The sequence below is a fragment of the Eubalaena glacialis genome, chromosome 14 (genome assembly GCF_028564815.1).
Source record: "Eubalaena glacialis isolate mEubGla1 chromosome 14, mEubGla1.1.hap2.+ XY, whole genome shotgun sequence".
In the NCBI taxonomy this organism is placed as follows: domain Eukaryota; kingdom Metazoa; phylum Chordata; class Mammalia; order Artiodactyla; family Balaenidae; genus Eubalaena; species Eubalaena glacialis.
This window is the reverse complement of record NC_083729.1, coordinates 65,433,115-65,453,138: the sequence shown is the minus strand read 5'-3', so window position 1 is coordinate 65,453,138 and position 20,024 is coordinate 65,433,115. Positions and strand designations below refer to the sequence as shown.

General features: G+C 47.7%; 1 protein-coding gene across 1 annotated transcript in view; it reads right to left on the bottom strand.

The window, feature by feature from the left end:
- The window catches only part of HK2 (hexokinase 2), a 58,930-nt gene extending 39,577 nt beyond the window's left edge, over positions 1-19,353 (bottom strand). The window contains exons 1-2 of the mRNA XM_061168593.1: positions 19,091-19,353; positions 70-232 (exon numbers count right to left, since the gene is read on the bottom strand). Of these exons, the coding sequence (XP_061024576.1) occupies positions 70-232; positions 19,091-19,153 (226 nt within the window). The 5' untranslated portion in view covers positions 19,154-19,353. The remainder of the gene's footprint in view (positions 1-69; positions 233-19,090) is intronic.
- Positions 19,354-20,024: the final 671 nt, after the last annotated feature.

The following is a 20,024-nucleotide window of genomic DNA, read 5'->3' as shown; positions in this document are numbered from 1 at the left end:
CTAAGTAAAGTTACCCAAATCTCTCCCAGGCAATGGAGCACCGAGAGCCTTCCCCCGGGGGTATAGTACCTGTCCCATCTGGAGTAGACCTCACAAAGGTAGGCAGCATTTTTACTGAAGCAGTGGGGTGGGTGGTAGCTCCAAGCCCTTTCTCCATCTCCTTGCGGAACCGCTTAGCAATCTCCAGAAGGGTCTCATCAGAAAGACGCATGTGGTAGAGATACTGGTCAACCTGAAAGAGAGGAAAATGAGAGTAGCAACCTATATGTTAAATGAATTATGGTATGCATCTACATCATGGAACGCCACTCAGCTCCTCAAAAGGATAAAATCTGTTATGTACGGAAGGTTATTATTAAAGACCATTTAACCAGACTCTATGACAGGACTTTGTATTTAAAAAAAAAAAAAAACTAAACTAAAAATTTAAATTACATTTTATTTCTGGAGAATGTTAAAGACCAGGGGAAAGGCCAATTAGGGAAAAGAAGAGTTCTTTTCAGAAAGGTTGAGTTTAAATGCCTATGACAACATCCCTGGAGCTGGGGTTCATTACTGGCCCGCATCTCTGGTCCTCGCCGACACTCATAAGGCCAGTCATGCCAACCTTATTACCCCTCACCACAGGCCAAGCAGCCATAGCCTCTTGCCTGGACTAATAAAATCCCCGATTCTACAATACTTTTACCTCTTCTATCCATTTTCCATCCCCAGACAGACTACTACTCCCCTGCTTAAAACCTTTCAGTGACTTCCCATTGGCACCAAACCCTAAATCCTTCCAAGGCCCTACCTATATAGCCAGGCCTCTCCCACTCCCCATCTTACTGTGTGCCTCTGCACTCCTTGTGCAGATCAGCCTTGGTTCAGTCCCCCAACTCACCCAACTTGCCCTTCCCTGCCTAGAAGACTGTTCATGCAGGCCCCACAGCTCCTCACCCTGTTCTTCATCTACGGATCCCTTACCAATCCTTCGGGCCTCTCTGCACGGAGGCCTTCTCTACTCTCCCTAATAAAACAGTCAAGCGCCTTCTCTACTCTGCCTAATAAAACAATCAGGCTTCACTGTTTTTTCTGCAAACTCAGACTTTTCCCTTCACAACACCATCCCCAATTTGGAAATACATATTTATTAGTGTCCAAATCATAAGCACCAAGGGCAAGAAGAACCATGACTATTTGTTCATGCTTGCATCCCTGGAGCCTAGCACACTGCCTGACACATTAACAGAGGCTCGATACACGTGGTAAAGCAACCTCCTCCATCCTCAGAGGCAGAGGCAGCTCTCCCTAGTCATTTCATTTATCTTGCTTCCAACATAAATTTACAAGAACTTTTCCCAGATTTAACACCAGGAGAAGGAAAAACAACAGGAGTCCCCCTCAGACAGTCTGCTTCTTGAAAGCTCTCATCTGCCCTGGCTATGGATATTCCCAATTTTCTCCTATCAGGAAAAGGTCTGATAGAAATCCATCCAAGAAGGCACACAAGTTTCCACAATATCCCTGTTCTCAGCAGCAGTGTCCAGGACAGGTAAGGCTGCTGGCCACAAAGGGTAGGAGTAGAATCAGGACCCTTGGACCAGGTCATAGCTGTGCCCTCAAGGTATGAGGGTGGTGGTCCTGGTACTCCCAGCCTCATCATTAGACTGGGGGACCAGAAGGGACCCTGGTCTTCCCAGCTTCAAAACTCCAGGATTCCCAAGGGCAAAGCTTGGCCGATGACCACTACCACTGCTCGTCATGCAGGGTTTTAAATTTGCAGAAATGAGGATTTCCCCAAATTCCCTTGCTGCCAGCTTTTATTAAAGAGCCACAGCAGACATCTAACTCCATTGGTCTAAACCAGGACGACTCCAACCATCCATTCTGTTTTCTGATTTCAGGCCCCTGGCACCTCGATTGCCTTGAGCCCACTGTCTGCCTCAGCCTCCTAGGGCTGTGGGGCACCAGCCCCCACCCCAAGCTGGGTCACTGATCTGGGCTTCCTACAATCCTGGGGAGCCAGGGTGCTCCTGAGGAGGCTGGCCTCCCCCACAATGACATTTGAGGCTCCCAGGAGGAAAAAGCATACAGCCTCAGACAAGTTCCCTCCCTATTGGTGCAGTGGGAGACAAATCGCTGGAGACTCTGAGCCCAAGGCAACTTAAATCACCCCAGAGGCCTCTTGTTCCAGACCCAATGACGCCTGGGCTGGCCCAGGAACACTACATTATGGCTTACGCATCTCAGTGCTAGCATACAAAGTCCCAGCCACCAGACCAGAGGCCAGTGCCAAGCCACGTCCAGGTACAGCCTGAGATGCCCTCAGAGGCAATAGTAATAACAGCAAACCCTTCAGCAAAACCTGTTTTCAAGGTTTTATACCCATTAACTCATTTAATCCTTATAACAGCCCTGTGAGGTAGGTAGTGTTATCTCCTCCATTCTACCAAAAGGCAAAGGCAACATGCCCAAAATCACACAGGTGCAAAAAGCTAAGCCAGGACTGGACAGGGCAGCCCAGCTCATCTGTGCTGTTGCCTGCTCTGCTTGATGAACGCCCCTCTCTGCTGAACAGCAGGGTCTATACAGGCCAAATGGCACTACAGCATATTCAGGCTGGCCATGTCCACTAAAAGGCCATCTTCTATTCCAGTCATCCCACCACACAGATGTGAAGGGCAAACAGTGGAGAGCATGGCCCATGGGGCTGCCCTGGCAGATCAGAAGGCAGCAGACATATCTCTGGACATTATCATGAGTTTGACACATGACTAAGTTGGAGCTCCCACATTACTACTTTCCCAAAGAGAAGAGAGGTCCAGAGGCCTCACTGCCACCCACCCCCACCTCCATGGATGGCTCTGGATGTTGCAAAGGAAGCAAGAGAGTTCCTGTGTGGGAAAGCAAAGCCTGTACTGCCTTGTTAAGAGGCTGGACTGTCACTTCTTGGAGTGTGAGGTCACGTGCACAAAAGAGCAAATGTGGAATGGCCATAATTCTACAGCGGCCATGCTTTATTTAACTTTGATGTTTAAACTGCTACAAGGCTTGTTGGAAATCCAGTCTTAACTCTCAAAGAACCTAACAAGTTAAACAGTCAGACTTTACTCAAATCATGTTGCCCTTTACCCAAGAGATTATAATCATCTTTCAGTGTTCAGTGACAGATGAAAACGATGATGACGATGATTGTTACAGTAGCTAAACATTTACCAAGCATTTCTTACCTGCCAGAAACCATCCTATGGGTTTACTGACTTGACTTCCATTGTTCTTTTGTAATACTTCTACATCCCTGTTTTACAGGTCACTTGGTGAGGGGCAGAACTAGGATTCAAACTGAGGTGTCTGGCTCTAAAGCCAGGCCCTTAGGACCACCACTGTCGCCTTTCCTGTGGACCCTCTTAGTGCAGGAGGGCACTCTCTGCCCTGTTGTTTCTTGGATGACCTCAGTGCTTTGATTTCCTCTCCATCAGATGAGACTAAGAGAAAGGATATGGGACAGCTATGAAAAATGCAACTATAGCACCTTGGCCCAAACTTCTTCTCTTTGGGCCATGATGATGGGCATGATGATGTATCCACCCTGAATTTCTTAGGGCCACTCAGGAAGGGATGATTAATCACCTGATGTTACAGCTTCTTAAACACACCACCGAGGCCCACCTAGCCTTGGTCAGCACTGCTGTGTTGAGTGAAGGGTAGCCAAGGGAAGCAGAAGTCAGAAACAAGAAGCAGTCTCCATACAAAGACCTTTTTCCTGGATTGGGAAGGAAGGAAATGCATTTGGCATAATCCTGCCAACTTTCACTCACAGTGCAGCCAGAGGGAGCGAGCACAAGGAAGGCGCAAAGTCATGGGAGAATGTCATTAATGTTACCAAATGTAAACAGCATAGTAAGACTATGGCTAAAAAATACTAACTCTTAGAAGGGATCTTGGGGTAATGTGAGTTCAAAATCCCACTGAACATAGCATTTGAGTTTATCTAGTTTGTCCCTCTCACCCCAATAGTCATCAGGCCTAGGTTTGAATGCTTCCAAGCATGACAGGCTCACCACTTCTCAAAGTTGGTTAGCTTCTACTGTTGGTCAGCTCTAGTTATTAGAAAGCTTTTCCTCAATCTGAGATAAATCTACTTTCTGATAATTTCCATCTATTCTCTATTCTGCCACTTGGGGTAATAGTTCCCAAACCTGGCTGCACGTTAGAATGACACATTAAGAATTCCAAAGATCTATTCCAGACTAATCAAACTGACACCTTTAGGTCTGTCTGGGTGCTCAAACATCTCCCCCTCTCCTTTGGCTGGTATCCACCACGTCAATAATGTAATAATGATGGGCTATGTTCTGGTCAACACTGCTCAAGGTCATTTTTACCACTTTCTGCCTGGGATCTTTGAAAGTCATTACTTAAGACATTAGGCTAAAGTGTGAAATAACCCTGTGTTGATCCTGGGTGCTGGCAGTTGGAGAGACAAACCCTGTACTTGTTGGAAACAAATTTCAGTTGTTGGAAACTATCAAAGTAGAAACATTCAAGCCAACCCTTATTTAGTAGCTGGTTGTGGTGAAGTACAGGCTGTGGCATCAGAAAAATCAGTGTTCAAATCCTGGCTCTAGCATTTGTACAGGTGTCTGAGTCCCAGTTTCCTCCCTCTAAAATGGGAGGACTAGTGCTCACAACAGAGTCACTGGCATAAATGAGGTGACGTATGTAAAGCTCTCCATCTATCTAACCTTTTATTCCACCCGTTTTCCTCTTCTTCTCCCAGACTCATCTCTGCCAAGTGGCACCCTCAGAGGATCAAGGACATTTCTTAACCCTATTTCATCATATTGGGGTTAGCAAAACAGGGGCTGGTTCCCCAAATTGCTCCTTCTCTTTCTGCGGTGGGTGTGTGGCCTATCACACTGGGCTGCTCCTCTTTAAATCTCTATCAGGAATAAAGAAGGAAAGGAGGGGGCATTCCAGGCTGGGGAAACAGAGGCAGGCCAGAAGCAAAGCCTGGCTGAGGTATGGGAAGGCCACTTGCCTACCCAGAGACAAGGGACTAAAGAGAGATAGTAGTTTTAGATACATCTGTTTAGCAATCTTGAGATTAGAACTTCCTCATTGGGCAATTTCTTTCTTCCCATAACATACCAGTCCATGCCTGCCTCCTCTACAGAACTGTGGTACGTACAGGCAAGAGAAGTTCTAAGGAGAAACTGAAAACAAGCAGGACCCTTTGGGGCCTTCCCAGGTACAAAAGCCTTTCCGAGTCCTGGTTCATGTTTGTAGGAAAAAGGCTTCAGCCTCCTAGACTTTCGCAGAGTTCTAAAGGGCAGATTCAAACAGTTACTAACTAGGGAAGGGAGGGAATGCAGAAACAAAGGAGGAGCAGTCAAGAAACAATAGTGCAGTGATAAAGCAGAGTCCTGGTTCCTCCTCAAGGGATACACATAACAATTATCTCTGAGTTCTTCTGCAAGAACTAAGGCCCCCATCCAGATGGAGGATGGGAACTTCAGGCTCAGCACAAGATTCCTGGAGCACCGCCCAGTTACCTCACCACCAACCAATCAGAAGAAAGTCACACACCTTGCAGCCCTCACCCCAAAATTTGCCTATAAAAACTCTTCCCTGAAAACAATCAAGGGAGTTCAAGTCTTTTAAGCACAAGCCACCCGTTCTCCCTGCATGGCCCTTGCAACAAACCTTTCTCTGCTCCAAACTCCAACATTTCGGTGTATTTGGCCACACCGTTTGTCGGGCACATGAATTTATGTTCAACAACAAAATTAACCCCATACTATTTATGAAATAAGATAACACCCCAAACGGAAAGCCCATCTCCTTAAGTGCCCACAGTTTCCTCCAGACTAGCACTAAAGAGAGGAAATGTGTCATAGCAATGAGGCAAGGAATGGAGGAAGCAGAAGATCACCCTTGTAGAGGCTCCACTTCAAAGTGTGCAGTGGCTCAGGTGTGGCAGACACAGCCCCAGCCTGGTATGAGGAAGCCCAGAAAGGAAAGCCTGGAGGTGAGAGCCAGAAAGGAACCTCAGAGAAACTGAGGTCAAGGTAACAGCCTTGACTAAGGTCACAGAGTTGACACTAGAATCTGGATCACCCAGATCCCTTACTCTATTGTCAGAAACAATAAACGATAATCCTAACCCCAAGCATCCCCAAGGGCCTATATCATCTTGCAGGCCAATTTCAGTTGAATGGCTAGTGACCTTCCCTGGATTGTGAGGACACCCTATCTGGTCCCAGTGGGAAAATGGTCCTGATCAAACTACTTACATCCAGAAAAGAACAATATTCCAACGTTGAGACTTTGTTATATAAAGTGCTATAAATCCTACCTTGAATACCTTAAGAGGTCTCAAAGGAAAGTGTAGAAGAAACCTTAAATTTCAACATCTAAATCTGTAAGATTCCTATCATACAACCCCTGAATCGCTGACCCCAGATTCTCTCATTTTATAGCCTATGTTGAAAACCAATTACATGCAAAGCACTATAGTATACAGGAACATAATTTAAAAAGAAATCAATTGTGGAGATGGATAGTGGTGATAGTTGTAGAACAATGTGAATGTACTTAATGCCACTGAATTGCACACTTTAAATATACATACAGTTGACCCTTGAACTACACAGGGGTTGGAGTGCCAACCTTCACACAGTGGAAAATCCACAGTCGGCACTCCTTATACATAGTTCCGCATCCAACCAACCGCAAATCATGCAGTAATGTAGTACTATAGAATATATTTATTGAAAAAAATCCAAATATAAGTGGACCCATACAGTTCAAACCCATATTGTTCAAGGGTCAACTTTATACACACGCACACACACACACACACACACAAATGTTTTTTAAAGTTTTTTAAGAAATCAGGATTCCTGTTCTCTAGGACTTTACAAGATAGCACAGAACTCAACTCATTATAGACTCAATCAATGTCTCCGAAATGAATGGAGGGATGGGTCTTAGGAGATAAGAAAGGCAAGAACAATGCAAAGCAGCCCATGGGAAGTGTCACATGTATGAGTAAGTGGCCTGTGAGACTGGCATTCAGGGGAGATTTCTTCTGGGCTAAGAACATACACATCCAACATACATGTTGTTGGATGTATGTTGACGTGGAGACAGTAGGGAGATCATGTGAAAAGGCTCAGAAGGTGTGGGCAAGCCCAGGATCCTAGAAGGAGGTTATGAACTTTAGAACCAGAAAGCCACTCACCTCACTACATTGCATTAGCTCCCTATTACAATGCCTTCATATTAGTATGATTTAATCCTATCACCTTTAATCATGGGAAGGAAGAATCGTAAAGATCATCCCACTGTGTAAAGTTGCTGTGCTGTTCACTGATCAGTCAATTCTCTGTAGGGTTTAGTGTCAGGAGGAAGTCTGGCTGCCCAGAGTCACTGTGCTTCCTGCTACAGGCCAATGAAATTAAAACAACTGACTCAAGGAGAGCTGTCCTGGGCTTCCCTGGTGGCGCAGTGGTTGGGAATCCACCTGCCAAGGCAGGGGTTGCGGGTTCGAGCCCTGGTCTGGGAAGATCCCACATGCCGCGGAGCAACTAAGCCCGTGCACCAGAACTGCTGAGCCTGTGCTCTAGAGCCAGTGAGCCACAACTGCTGGGCCCAAGTGCCACAACTACTGAAGCCCACGCACCGCAAAGAAGAGTAGCCTCCACTCGCCGCAACTAAAGAAAAGCCTGCGCACAGCAATGAAGACCCAAAGCAGCCAAAAATAAATAAATAAATTTATTAAAAACAGGAGAGCTGTCTTTTTGCCTTGACTATCAGGAAGCTCGGGGCTCTGTATTTGACTTTAATGAACTAAGTTTTTTGATAATCATTCCTGCCTGTTCCATGACTCTTATTCTAGAAGTCCTTTCAATGAAAGCTGACCATATCACCTAATCCTTTTAATAAGTAGGCAGAAAATAAATAATACATGATCGAGCAAATGCTCATCAGTCATCCCTACAGAACCCACCCTCCTGGTAGAAGGGTGAATTCAAGTGACCAAACTGGATAAGACAGCAACTCCATAAGCATAGTCAGGGCCAAGGACACAGGGACACCCTGAGGCACTATTGCACTGCTGGACTTCTTTCTCCAGTCTTTGGGTATTTCTGATTTAGTACCTAGAACCTTCTCTCCAGGAGATGCTGAATGAACACTAGCTAATTCCTACATTTTAGCTTCTTCTAGACCTCAAGCAGACCAACTGACTGAATTTTAGCTTTCCTAGCACTGGTGTTTTTGTCCTAAAGATACAATCAGGTGTATATATATATATATTATATATATACTGTATATATATAATATATATGTATAGTATATATATGTGTATATATATAATATATATATATTATATATATATATATAATATATATATTAGACCAGACTCCAAGGATCCAACCTAGCCTCCTAGAAAGAAATTTAGGAAGGACCACACCCTCTTGAAGTGAAGGGCTTTGACTAGTTCATCTGCTTTAATTCAACTATAGTCAAAACAGGGTTAGAGAGGCAGGGGCAGGGTACTATACAGCAATGAGAAGGCACTACTTACCATCACATGCAACTACATATATAGATGAATCTCACAATATAAAGTTGGGTAAAAAAAGCCAGATACAAAAGGGAACAGATCATATGAGTCCATTTATAGTAAGTACAGAAACAGATCTATGCCGGTAGAAGTCAGGATAGTGATTATATTTAGTGGGGGGTATACCTGCTATTGTTGGTAATAATTTGTTACTGGATCTGGGTGGTGGTTACCTGGTGTGTTCAGTTCTCTATGTAAATTATACTTCAATTTAAAAACATAGGAAGGAAAAAGGACAAGGCACTGACTAGGCCCTAGTCTACCTACTCACACGGTAGGGCCAAAGAGGTCAAATCAGAGGGGAAAGCCATAACCTAAATGCAGCCATACACAGCCTTCCAGTGACTCTATGTGCTGACACATGCTTGCAACTTAGTTTCAAAAGAATTTCATATCTTCCATTATTCCTTTGCCAGTGTTTTACTGCAAATCTTTGACAAGGAAACCAAGGTTTGAAGAAGCTTCCCCAAACCATAGGCCAAAGTCCCTGACAGGACCCATAACATCCAGTGGCCAGATGAGTGCCCTAACCTCGGGCATAGGTGTGCCCACACAGGAAAGCTAGGTAACTGCTGTCAGTGGCCTCACTAATGATAATGTCTTCACAGACTCCTCCTGGGAGGACCAAGATTGTGCAAAGAGCAGCAAGTTTATCCTGTAATGTGGCCAAGCCAAGGCCAGATGTTTCCGATAAGATTTAAAAAAAAAAAAAAAAGGATGAGTTGGGGAGGGAAAGACACAGCAGATCCTGGATTCTTTAAGGCTCCTGTCCTCTGAAACGCAGCTAACAAAGTGACAGATCTGCCTCGACACTTTTTTCAGATGGGACAAGGCGGACCCCCACTAGGGCGGCGCGCCACCTCAGGGAGATTCCAGATGACGCACTGAGTACTCACATGCCTGGAGCAGCGCAGGGTGAGTGTGGAGCTCACTGAGGAGGCTTACAGGGCACTCCTCCAGGATCCTGTTGCACCGTGAGTCACAGGGTTTCCTGTTCTTCCAGTTCTTGGGCTGCATCGAGTTACAGCCAGACAGACCTCAGGCAGTAGCACCTGTCTGGGGTCCAGGAGACAGGCATTTGGGACGCCTGTCCCGGGACCCTCCTATCCTCAGACTATGGGGCAGCAGTGCAAAGGAATAATATGTCCCCATTCGCCCGCACATAATGATTGAGCACTAAATTGAGTGTGCCAGCGCCAGGTGCTGAGGATACCAGGATAAAGAAGACCCTTCTGCCTGCAAGTGTTCAGTCTATTTGGTGGGAGGCAAATATGTCAACAAGTTATTATAAACTGAAGGAGTAAGGACAGAGAGTAAGCAGTTTCTTTCACTATAATAAAAGACAGATTTACAATCACTTAAATCACTCACATCAGTACAATTCTGAGGAGTTTTTGTCTTGAAAAGGTTAAACATATATGTTAACCCCATGCCTAGAATGTTCTCCTACTCTGGCCTAACAAACTCCCACTTGTCCTTCAGGGCCCAGTACAAACGGCCTCTCCCCAAATACCTTCCCCAAATTCCCAGCTGGTTATACTAACACACTTTTGACACTTGTGTCTCTTGCTCTCACTGGTCCCAGAGGACTAAAAGGCACTGACTACATGTTCCCAACTTCATATTCGTGATGCCAGAGCTATCTCAGTACTGAGATACAGTAGATGCTCAAGACCTATTTGTTATGGTGACATCAAGGGGTGACGGGAACACCGAGGAGAAGAGTGAGAGAGTAACTTGGGTGAAGGGGAAGAGCTGGCTACTGCAGACTGCCCAGGTGCTCAGAGCCTGGCCTTGTTCTTCAGGCGTGGGCCCACACTGCATGTGATCCTGGCAGCAGCAGAGTTTCCTCCCAATCTACCTGGCTGCCCTGGCCAGTACCCCAGATCCCTTAGGGGTCGAACTCTGCCTCCCCTGGCCAGTCCCATGTCAGGGACCAGAGTCTGCCCCTGAGCCTATATGCCCACAGGGGCATCTGAACTCCCCACTCTTGTCTGCTGCCAACTGTCCACCTGCTGGACCAAATCACTTTGGGTCTGTCTCTTTGTACCATGTCCAGCCCCAGACCTTCCCAGTCTGCTCTACCCACCCCAGACACACCCACCATAAACAGGGCAACCATATATCCCAGTTTGCCCAGGACAATCTGTTTACAGTGTGGTAGCAGCATAACTGTTAACAGTGTCCCCTTTTGCTCTCAAAAGTAGCCCAGTTTGGACAATAAATTATAGGGTCACCTTAGGTACAGGCCACAAAGCAAATCCTGTTCATGGTTCTTGGGGAGCCCATACCTGAATGATGAGAAGAGCTCATTCTATGCCAATGGTGCTGAAAGGAAACTGGGTTTCCTTTCAGGAAATGGTGGAGAAACTGGGTTCTTGGCTGGTCCCTTAGTACATGGCACCTGGTTTCCTCAACTGTAAAATAAAGGGTTTGGACGAGATGATCTCAAAGGTCCCTTCCCAACTGACCCCGGACTGATAACCCCATGAAACTGAAAGACAACTGGCTATCTCCAGTTGTCCCAGGCAGCCCCACTAAGGGCTGGGCTCTGGAATCATACTGCCTGGGTTTGAATTCTGGCTTGCCCTTGAGCAAGGTACTGTCCCTTTCTGTACCTTGGTGTCTTCATCTGAATAATAGGTAATAATAATGTCTACCCTGGAGGGCTGCCTGAGGATGACCTGAGTTGTAGTAGAGTTCATAGACAGAGCCCAGCACTTCGTAAGTGGTGTACATGTTTGTTATTTTAAGACCTTTGGGAATTGAGGGGAAAAGAGAACTGGTGGGACATGGCTGGAAGGCTTCATTAGAAGGGGTTGAGACAGGAAAATATGGGAGGAAGCAAGAGGAACTTTTGTCCCTCAAATGGGAAAAAGGAAGCAGAAGGAACTTTTGTCCCTCAAATGGGAAAAAGGAAAAGTGACAGCTTCAAATTCCCTTACTTAGCCCAAATTAAAGCTGTCCAATGGCTTATCTGGTTTCATTCCTTTATCAGACAATATGGAGATGCCAGAAGGAAGAGGTTGGGAACAAGACCTTCCAAGAACATAGACCATCTCCAGGCCTCCAGGGCAGGGCTGCTGAGCTGAAGGTGAGAAGAGGCAGGAAGGCTGGGTGAGGTGGGTGGGCACCAAGGGTTCCCAGAGCCAGGTTCTCAGGCCTGACACACTCTCCAGGGAAGGACTATTAAGGAATTGCTTAGAGATCCACAGACAAAAGTGCAAAAAGCATGGCACTTCAAGGAAAAGGAGATTGTCTAGCTCCTGCTCCCATGGAAACAAGGCCAAGACTCCCAACCAAGTTTGGACAAGACAAAGGCTGTACAGGGATGGGGGGAGTAGAGTGTGGGTTCCACACAGAGGGTCCTCTCTGGCTTTGTCAAGAACCCCAAGCACCTCAGTGTCAGAAGGGGCCACACTAGACAGCCCAGAGTCTATATATGAGGGGCAAAGAGCTCTCTGCTGAGAACCAAGATGGCCAGGGACTCTCCATTCAATGTGCCAGAAAATGTGAGAATGACTATTCCCTTCATTGAAACTCCAGGGGTCAGTTGGACTGAAACCTACCATGACCCGGTCTTATGACTCAACAGCACAGGGCACCTCAAGTGGATCCCCCAGTGGGAAACCAGAGTCTGGGGCAGATGTGAGGAAGTGTGAGCAAGCATCTCATTGGCCAACTTCAGCATAAGTGGCCTCAGCAACTGCCATTGGAGCCTCTGTGATTCTGCCCTCCAGGGCAGGTACCGACAGGGAGCGGACTAGACTTCTACAGGGAAAAGGGGTTGAACAAATGCTGTGACTATTCAGTGCAGCTGTGTCTCTCATGACTTCCCAAGGAGGACGCTTCAAGCTGAGGTGTACCAAAATGCCCCAGGCATCCCAGAGACGCCCCCCTCCACCCAATGGGGATGCTGTATCCCCAGAAGACCAGAAGGAAAGCAAGTTAGAGGAAGAGCTCAAAAATGGGTCTCCTATACCCAGAAAAGAGAAGGTTTTAGAAGTTGGACGGGGCAGTGAGGAAGCTTCCTTATTTCTCAGCTTTAGGAACTTTCCATCCTTCTGTCGGCCCTGTCCTCTGCTCTAATCCAACATCAGACAGAGAACATAAATGGGCCAGAACCCATATGCCTTAAAAGTCCTTAGGAAAAAAGAAGTGGGGCCTCTTTTGCTTCTGCCCAGATGGATAGCGCAGTCAGGTATCTGAGAGTGTGTCTATCTCTATGTACTAATATTTGACACATAAAGTGTTGACTATGTAGCAGGCACAGCTCTAAGAACTTCACATATATTCACTCTCTCTTCAATCCTTACAAAGACCCTATTAAGGTGTTATCCACTCACCATTTTACAAGTGGAAGAAACTGAGGCCTAGAGAGGTTAAATAACTGGCCCAAGTTCACACAGCTGGTTTGTGGTGAACCAGGATTCCACCCCAGGGAGCCTGGCTCTACTTCTCAGCACACAGCCTCTCCCAGTGACTGCTGGACTGTCCCTCAGTGGGTACCAATGGCCCCTTCCCTCTGTTCCCTGAGATAGGAGTTCCACCAGCTCACATGCCTGCCTTGTTCAGAAGCCTGGAAGATGCCTGGCCTTCAGGGAAACCCCAGCAACAGCCAGGGTGAGGTTCTCCTGGGGTCAGCTAAGCAAACTTCTCTCCGACTGGCTTCCTGGAGTGCTTACCTTGCCCACATTTTTCTGGTTGAAAACAGAAAAACAGTTACTCAGGTAACCCACACTTCAGCCAGGGGTCATGGACATCTGCTAACTACTGTGGTCTGCAGACCTCACCTTAAATTCATCTTTTGTAAAAGGCCACTTCCCACCATGACTATCCCATGACATGGCACACTGAGAGCCAAGAACTATGGTCCTAGTTGCAGCTACTACTAAGTAGCTGTATGACCATTAGCGATGCACTATAATACTGGAATGGGGGATAGACCATGTTCTTCTGATGCAGTTTCTCAACCTATAGATATTTGGGGTCAGAAAAGTCTTTTTTTGTTTTTTTTTGGCAGGGGGGCTGTCCTGGGCATTGTAGGATGTTTAGCATTATCCCTTGCCTCTGCTTACTAGATGCAATAACACATCTTCATCCACCTGTCTGTGACGACCAAAAATGTCTTCAGACACCACCAAAGTCCACCTGGGGGATGAAATCACTAATAGTTGAAAACCACTGCTCTAAAGGAGTAGTTAAAAAACAAACAACAACAAAAAAACCCCACAGGCTTCGCCCCTGTAAATTGGGGTAGTGTAAAAACTCTTGCTCTTTGTGATAGGCTGGGTAGCCCCTCACAAGATTATCCAGCCCAAAATGTCAATAGCACCGAGGTTGAGAGACCTGCTTTAGAAGTAAGCAGGAACAGCTACCTATGATCTATGGTGTGAGATATTAAGTCGCAGCCAGCGAACTCCGCGATTTGATTTGCCACATCTCCACCCCCACTGCTTTGGAAAGTCAAAGACAGACAACACACAGTGTTGGAAAACAAACCAAACTTGCTGACTTCAAAACTCAACAGTGATAATGAGGAACCAGTTATCAAGAGCCATCTTTTAAACCGGAAGTATCTGAACAAAGGAAGCCAGTTTTCTGGGGCTCCTGAGCTCTTTTAATACATCAGATCTCCTTACTATGGCTGCCAGATGTTGAGAAAACTGTTGTGGTTTGTGTTGTTTTGAGTCTCCCTGGAAAAGGGTCCCTAGCTGCCCTCAAACTCCTCAGGGTGCTAGAAAAGTTCAACTTTGAAAAGTGATGTTAAAAAAAAAAAAATGTTGGCTTTGTCTGAGGAGCCTCAGAGAGAATTTTAATTCATTCAGGGGTAAAGAAAAAAGTGCTTCTTGGCCACTCTCTGAAATAGAAATTTGACAATACAAAACAAATGGATGATTAGTAAAAGCTACAAAATATTCCTGCTACCATCAATTGTCTTGGAGCAGGAAAGGGACTTGGTACTAAGATACTAAGTTGAACAAATGAGGCAAATTGTACCTGTCAATGTCAGTTAACTCAGCCAAAATTAATCTTACTAAGGTTTTAATCAGTACTTTACTCCCATACTTTCATCCCCTATCTGAAGATTAATGGCACATAGTAGGTGCTCAAAAATATCAGTCGAGATTCCCTTGAGGTCCCTAATTCCCCATCCCATGGGAATGACTGCCATGACCCTTTAGTGGATGTAAAGTATCTATTTCTGGAGCCTCATCTCACCAGACAGCTGAAAGGTGTCTTAGTCTCAATTTCCCACATAGTAACTATACCCACAGTAGGTTCTCAAAAAACATTAAACTCTTATCTCTTGGGGGTTCTGTTGAATCTTTCTGCTTCCAAGATATTCTCCCCTCTCATTAACTCCAGAGTTGAAAGCTACCCCTCACTAACATAGTAAAGAGCCCCAGTGAACTATCTATATTCCAAGATTGTATGTCACCAGTCTGTGTGTGTTAAAATAATCGGTTAATGGCTAAAGGAAGGCATGTATACTTCATTTCACTTCCATGGTTAATCCTTATTCTCATTCTTAAGAGACAAAAATCCTGTATCTTGTATACTATTTATAGCTCAATTAATTAAAAGAATCCTCTAACTCTCCAGACAGGACAAAAACCCTTGATTGCTGGAGGACAGTAAACACCCTTTTTCTCTCTCCCCCTCTCTCCCCGCCTCCCTTTCCCCTCAGGATCAGCCTCACGCCACGCCTCAGGCCTTGGTGAGGGAATAGCTCACTGTCTTTCCCTCCAAGGGTCCCCCCACCCTTGGATACCCACCCCTTCAACCCAGTACCAGCACCCCCCAGCTGCCTCTCACCCTCCTCCACTTCCTGCAGCCCTTGCTCCGCTTCTTTTCCCAGGAAGGTCCACTCCTTCATTCTTGGACTCACTGAACACCTCACCAGTGGCCACAAACTGGCTATAAAGGTGAACAAATATGATTCTCCCTGCCCTGTAACTACCAACTCCAATGTATGATGGAATGATACAAACGCCACACAAAAGCACCTCGTGTGACCAGGTGTGACATTTAGAGGAATGGTGATTCAAGTCTTCGGGAATGCAGATAGAGAAGATGAGGCTGAGGTGGGGGGTGGGGTCAGGGAGCAATCAGTATGCAGTCTTTTTTTTTTTTTTGAAGTATATTTGATTTACAATGTTGTGTTAGTTTCTGGTATACAGTAAAGTGATTCAGTTATACATATATATATATATACATATTCTTTTTCATATTCTTTTCCATTATGGTTTATTACAGGATGTTGAATATAGTCCCCTGTGCTATATAGTAGGACCTTATTGTTTATCTATTTTATATATAGTAGTTTGTATCTGCTAATCCCAAACTCCTAATGTATTCTTCCCCCACCCCCTTTCCCCTTTGGTAACCATTAGTTTGTTTTCTATGTCTGTGAGTCTGTTTCTGTTTCATAAATAAGTTCATTTGTGTCATATTAGATTCCACATATAAGTTACAGTACGCAGTCTTTTGAAATGATCCAGTCTGGCTCCAGAAAGAGACTGGAAACAAACCCTAGGAGGCCTCTGAAGTAACCCAGAGACCAGCTGACCAAGGTAAAGCAATCAGAAAGGAAAGTCAGTGAAATGGGTCCAGGGCTCCCAGTCAGAATAATCAGAGGGTACTGGTGCCACTAATCTGACCAAGAGAAGAGCTAGCTGCATTTCTGGACATGCTGGGTGAGGGTGCTGCCAGCATCCAAGAGTGAACACAGACATGGGCCAGGATGGGGTCTTCCGATGGTCCCAGAGGCAGGGGGTGTGGTCAAGAGCATGGGCCTCTGGAGCCCAAATGCATGGCTTCAATTTCCAGCCTTTACAAAAAAGCTAGTGACCTTGAACAAGTCACTCTGTGCCTCAGCTCCTTACCAGTAAAACACGGATGCTGATAATATTATCTACTTCATGGTGTTGTTATGAATGTTAATGAGCTAACATATGTAAAGAGCTTAAAACCACCTGGTACACAGTAAATGCTATATGTGTTTGCTCCTGAGTTTCAAAGTATCAGCACAAAACACTGGGCTTGTCTATCAGGGGACAAGTGATTCTGATGGGGCTAGTTTTGGGCAGGTGAACCTAAACTTTCCCTGCCTCAGACTACAACCCAGATTATGTAAAATGATAGAGATTTCAGAAGAGTTCAAATCAAGGCCTTCTCAAAAGACTGTAAAACTCAAGCTTCAACCTTCTCTCCTAATTCTTCCTTCTAGTAGCAACTTTAAAAGATGCTTCCAAAATATTCTCTCTGATTCTCTCCCTATTTCCTAACTGCTGCTGGAAACAGGCAGCTTTGCTCACCTAAACTGGGAGGCTAAGTCCCAGCTTCCACACCTGCTGAGTTAAGGCCTGACTCAATTCTGCCCCTATTGGTAATTTGGAGGAAATACACCCAAGTGTCCCTGAGACACTTGACAGGCTGCAAGTGTAGAGAAGACTACAAGAAAGACCTTTTCACATTGCTGTGCTTAATCATCACAACTCCCTAAAGTGAAGAAGGTTGCTGTTGTCATCCCTGTTTTACAAAAAGAAATTGGTGGTCCAAAGAAGCAAAGTGACTTGCTCAGAGTCCTGTGGTTAATAAACCACAAAACAGAGATTAGAACTCATTTCTACATACCCTGGTTAATTCTCTTTCCAGTTTGGGACTAAAGCTATGACCCCTCCCCATTCCAGGCCAGGAAGGTTCCAGTCCTAGCCTCCATCCTCTGGTTTGGGGGAGGGTAAATTTGTGGTCCTAGGTTCCTTCCTCTGGACAGGGGGTGAGTAAATTTAAATGTCCTGGGGCAATATTCACCCAACTGAGAAGACCTCTCCTGAATTAATGGTCCTCCAGTTTTGTATTCTAGGACTTGCCAAGAGATGACAGTCACAAGGGTTAACTCACTTCTTGGGCAAAGAAGCCCAACGAAGTTGCCAAGGTCCTACCGGATCACAGACACGTTCTTAAATAAACTGAATTAAAGTGCAGTGCAGAGCAGAACCTCATCCCAGGATTGAGTTAGAAAGTAACAGCCACTTACAAGCAGACTAAAACTCAACTAAACCAGCGGCCCTCTGCTCCCTACTCCAGTCTGAGGCTAAGTAATGTCATGGTATTTGGAGGTTCATCTGCCACGGCTTTGAAAACACTGTGATGGCAACCCACCTTCCTCTCCTTTGCTCTCAGGATCCCCAGAATGGGAGTATGAGCAGGTCGCCGCACAGAAAGATAATGTCAAAACATTTGCCCAAAAAATGTGTTCCCATTGAGATACAGAAATTTCAAGTATGTAACTGAGCAACGCTCTGTCATTGACTCACAGATCTGGACACCCTCCATCCCCGCCCCAGCCCACCCTCTCGTCCCAAGTCCTAGCTGAGGCCCAGGGCCAGGAGCCAATCCCGAAATCCCGAGCATTTCAGAAACTCAATTCTCCCCAGAGAGCGCCTGGGGCCCAGCCTAGCCCCACCCCCTCTCCATACCCAGAGGCACAGAGAGCGAGGCTCCCCGGCGGGGCCAGAGGCTTTGTCTTACGTAAAAGACCTGGCCCGAGCAAGAGCTCGGACTTAGGCGGGGTGCTGCTGAGACATAAGTGGGCAGACAGGTCGGGGCTTACGACAGGGAAAAGCTCGTTTTCAGAAGGACAAAAATCTCCAGGAAGACGGCAAAGAGGGGGAAAGGGGGTGTTGGTCCTCTCGGAGAAACTTTTAGGTACACCAGAAGTAACATCCAAAGTCCGCCCCCCATCTGGAGGCGGGCCCGAGAATGGGGTACTCAAGGCGGGGCGGCCCCGAGGCAGGCGCTGGGAATGGGCGTGGGGGGCGTACGCCCCTCGCGGAGCCACAGTTCCGGGCGCCTCAGTTCCGGGGAAGGGGTGCGGCGGGCGGAGCTTCTCTGACCCTTTCCCAGCTTCTTCCCGCGTGGTCTTCTCCCCAAGCCCACCTCCTCAAGGCCGTGAGGAACGCTAGAGGGAATCGTAGGTCCCCAAAATGTGGTCCTTTAGCGCGGGAGGAACCCAGGCAACCCCGTGCGGCAGCGGAGCCTTCCCCCAACACCCCCTCCCCCCGCCACGATTCTCCCCACGTGCTCTGGCCGGAACTCAGGCAGCGAAAGGGGGGCTCCTCCCACGTGGGCCCAGCAGTCAAAGACTACGTGCCGGGTGGCCCGCCCCTCCAAAAAAAAAAAAAGCGCGAGCGCGCGCAGGGCCGCAGAGAGGGAGAGCCAAGCGGTGCGCGAGCCCCGGAGCCTCGCACGCGCGCACACGTCTGCCCGTGCCTAGCGGACGTGGCTCCTCCAGCCCAGGACTTTCCCCGCCGCGCTGATATTTTCCGCGTCCGCGGCCCGGAATGGGGAGGAAGCGGGTCCCCGCAGGGTCTAAGAGGAGAGTCCCAGCCGGCCGGGACCCCGGAGAGAGGGCCGGGGACAAAGCAACATTGTCAGGCGAGCCAGCCGCCCCCGCCCGCGCTTACTTACCTTCTGCACTTGGTCATGGTTGAGCTCCGTAAAGAAGTAGGCGAGCAGATGCGAGGCGATCATCCTGCCGCGGCCCGACGGCGCCGAGCTGGGAAACCGAGGCTGGAGCGCGTGCGGGGGAGGAGGGCGGCGCGGTCTGACCGCTTTGTACCCGGGCTTGGAGGCCCGGTCGGGAGCGGTGAGTCCGGGAGGTACACAAAGAAGGCACACGATGGCGCGCCCAGCTGGAGGGTTTCGGGTCTCTAAAAACAGGTTCTGATAGTCACAACTGCTGAAGGACCAAGAATCACTCCCAGCGACGTGCTGGGATGCCCCACTGTCAAGGTACTAACTTCAGCCACAGAATCACTAAGGCTCAACTTGAGAAGAATAGCAGCTTGGCTCCACTAGGACTACAGGACCTCTCCGGCTCACACGCGCGCTGCTCTCGCCCGCGGATCTTCTCGGCTCGGTGACACGCTGGTGCTAGCGGCGGCCCGGGACTCCTGCGCCGGAGTTTCGTGCAACAATGTGGCTTATTGAGGGGTTGCCGGCTCGCGGGCCGCCGGGTCAGTGACGCGCGCACGCCCATTGGCTGCGCGGGGAGGGTGTGTGCGCCCACGGGCCGCCCGCCGCCGCGGTGCAGCCAGTCAGAGCGGACGGCCCGCGGGCGCGGCCGCTCAGACACCCGAGCCGGCAAGCTGGAGGGGCGCACCCGGGGCTGGGGGAGGGGCCAGGCAGCATGGATGAGACGTGTGGTCCGTGGCAACAGGCTGGGGCGGAAAGGCGCATGAGCCACCGCCGCGTCAGGCCCAGCTATGGGGGGCGGGGGGGGGCATAATCACAGACCCGGAGTGTGGGGTGACTGGAAAAACGGGTCACCGGACTTGCACACGCCCTGGGCGGGGAGAGAAACACTGTCTGGCATCTCAGGGTCATGTGAGGGGCCCCCGCT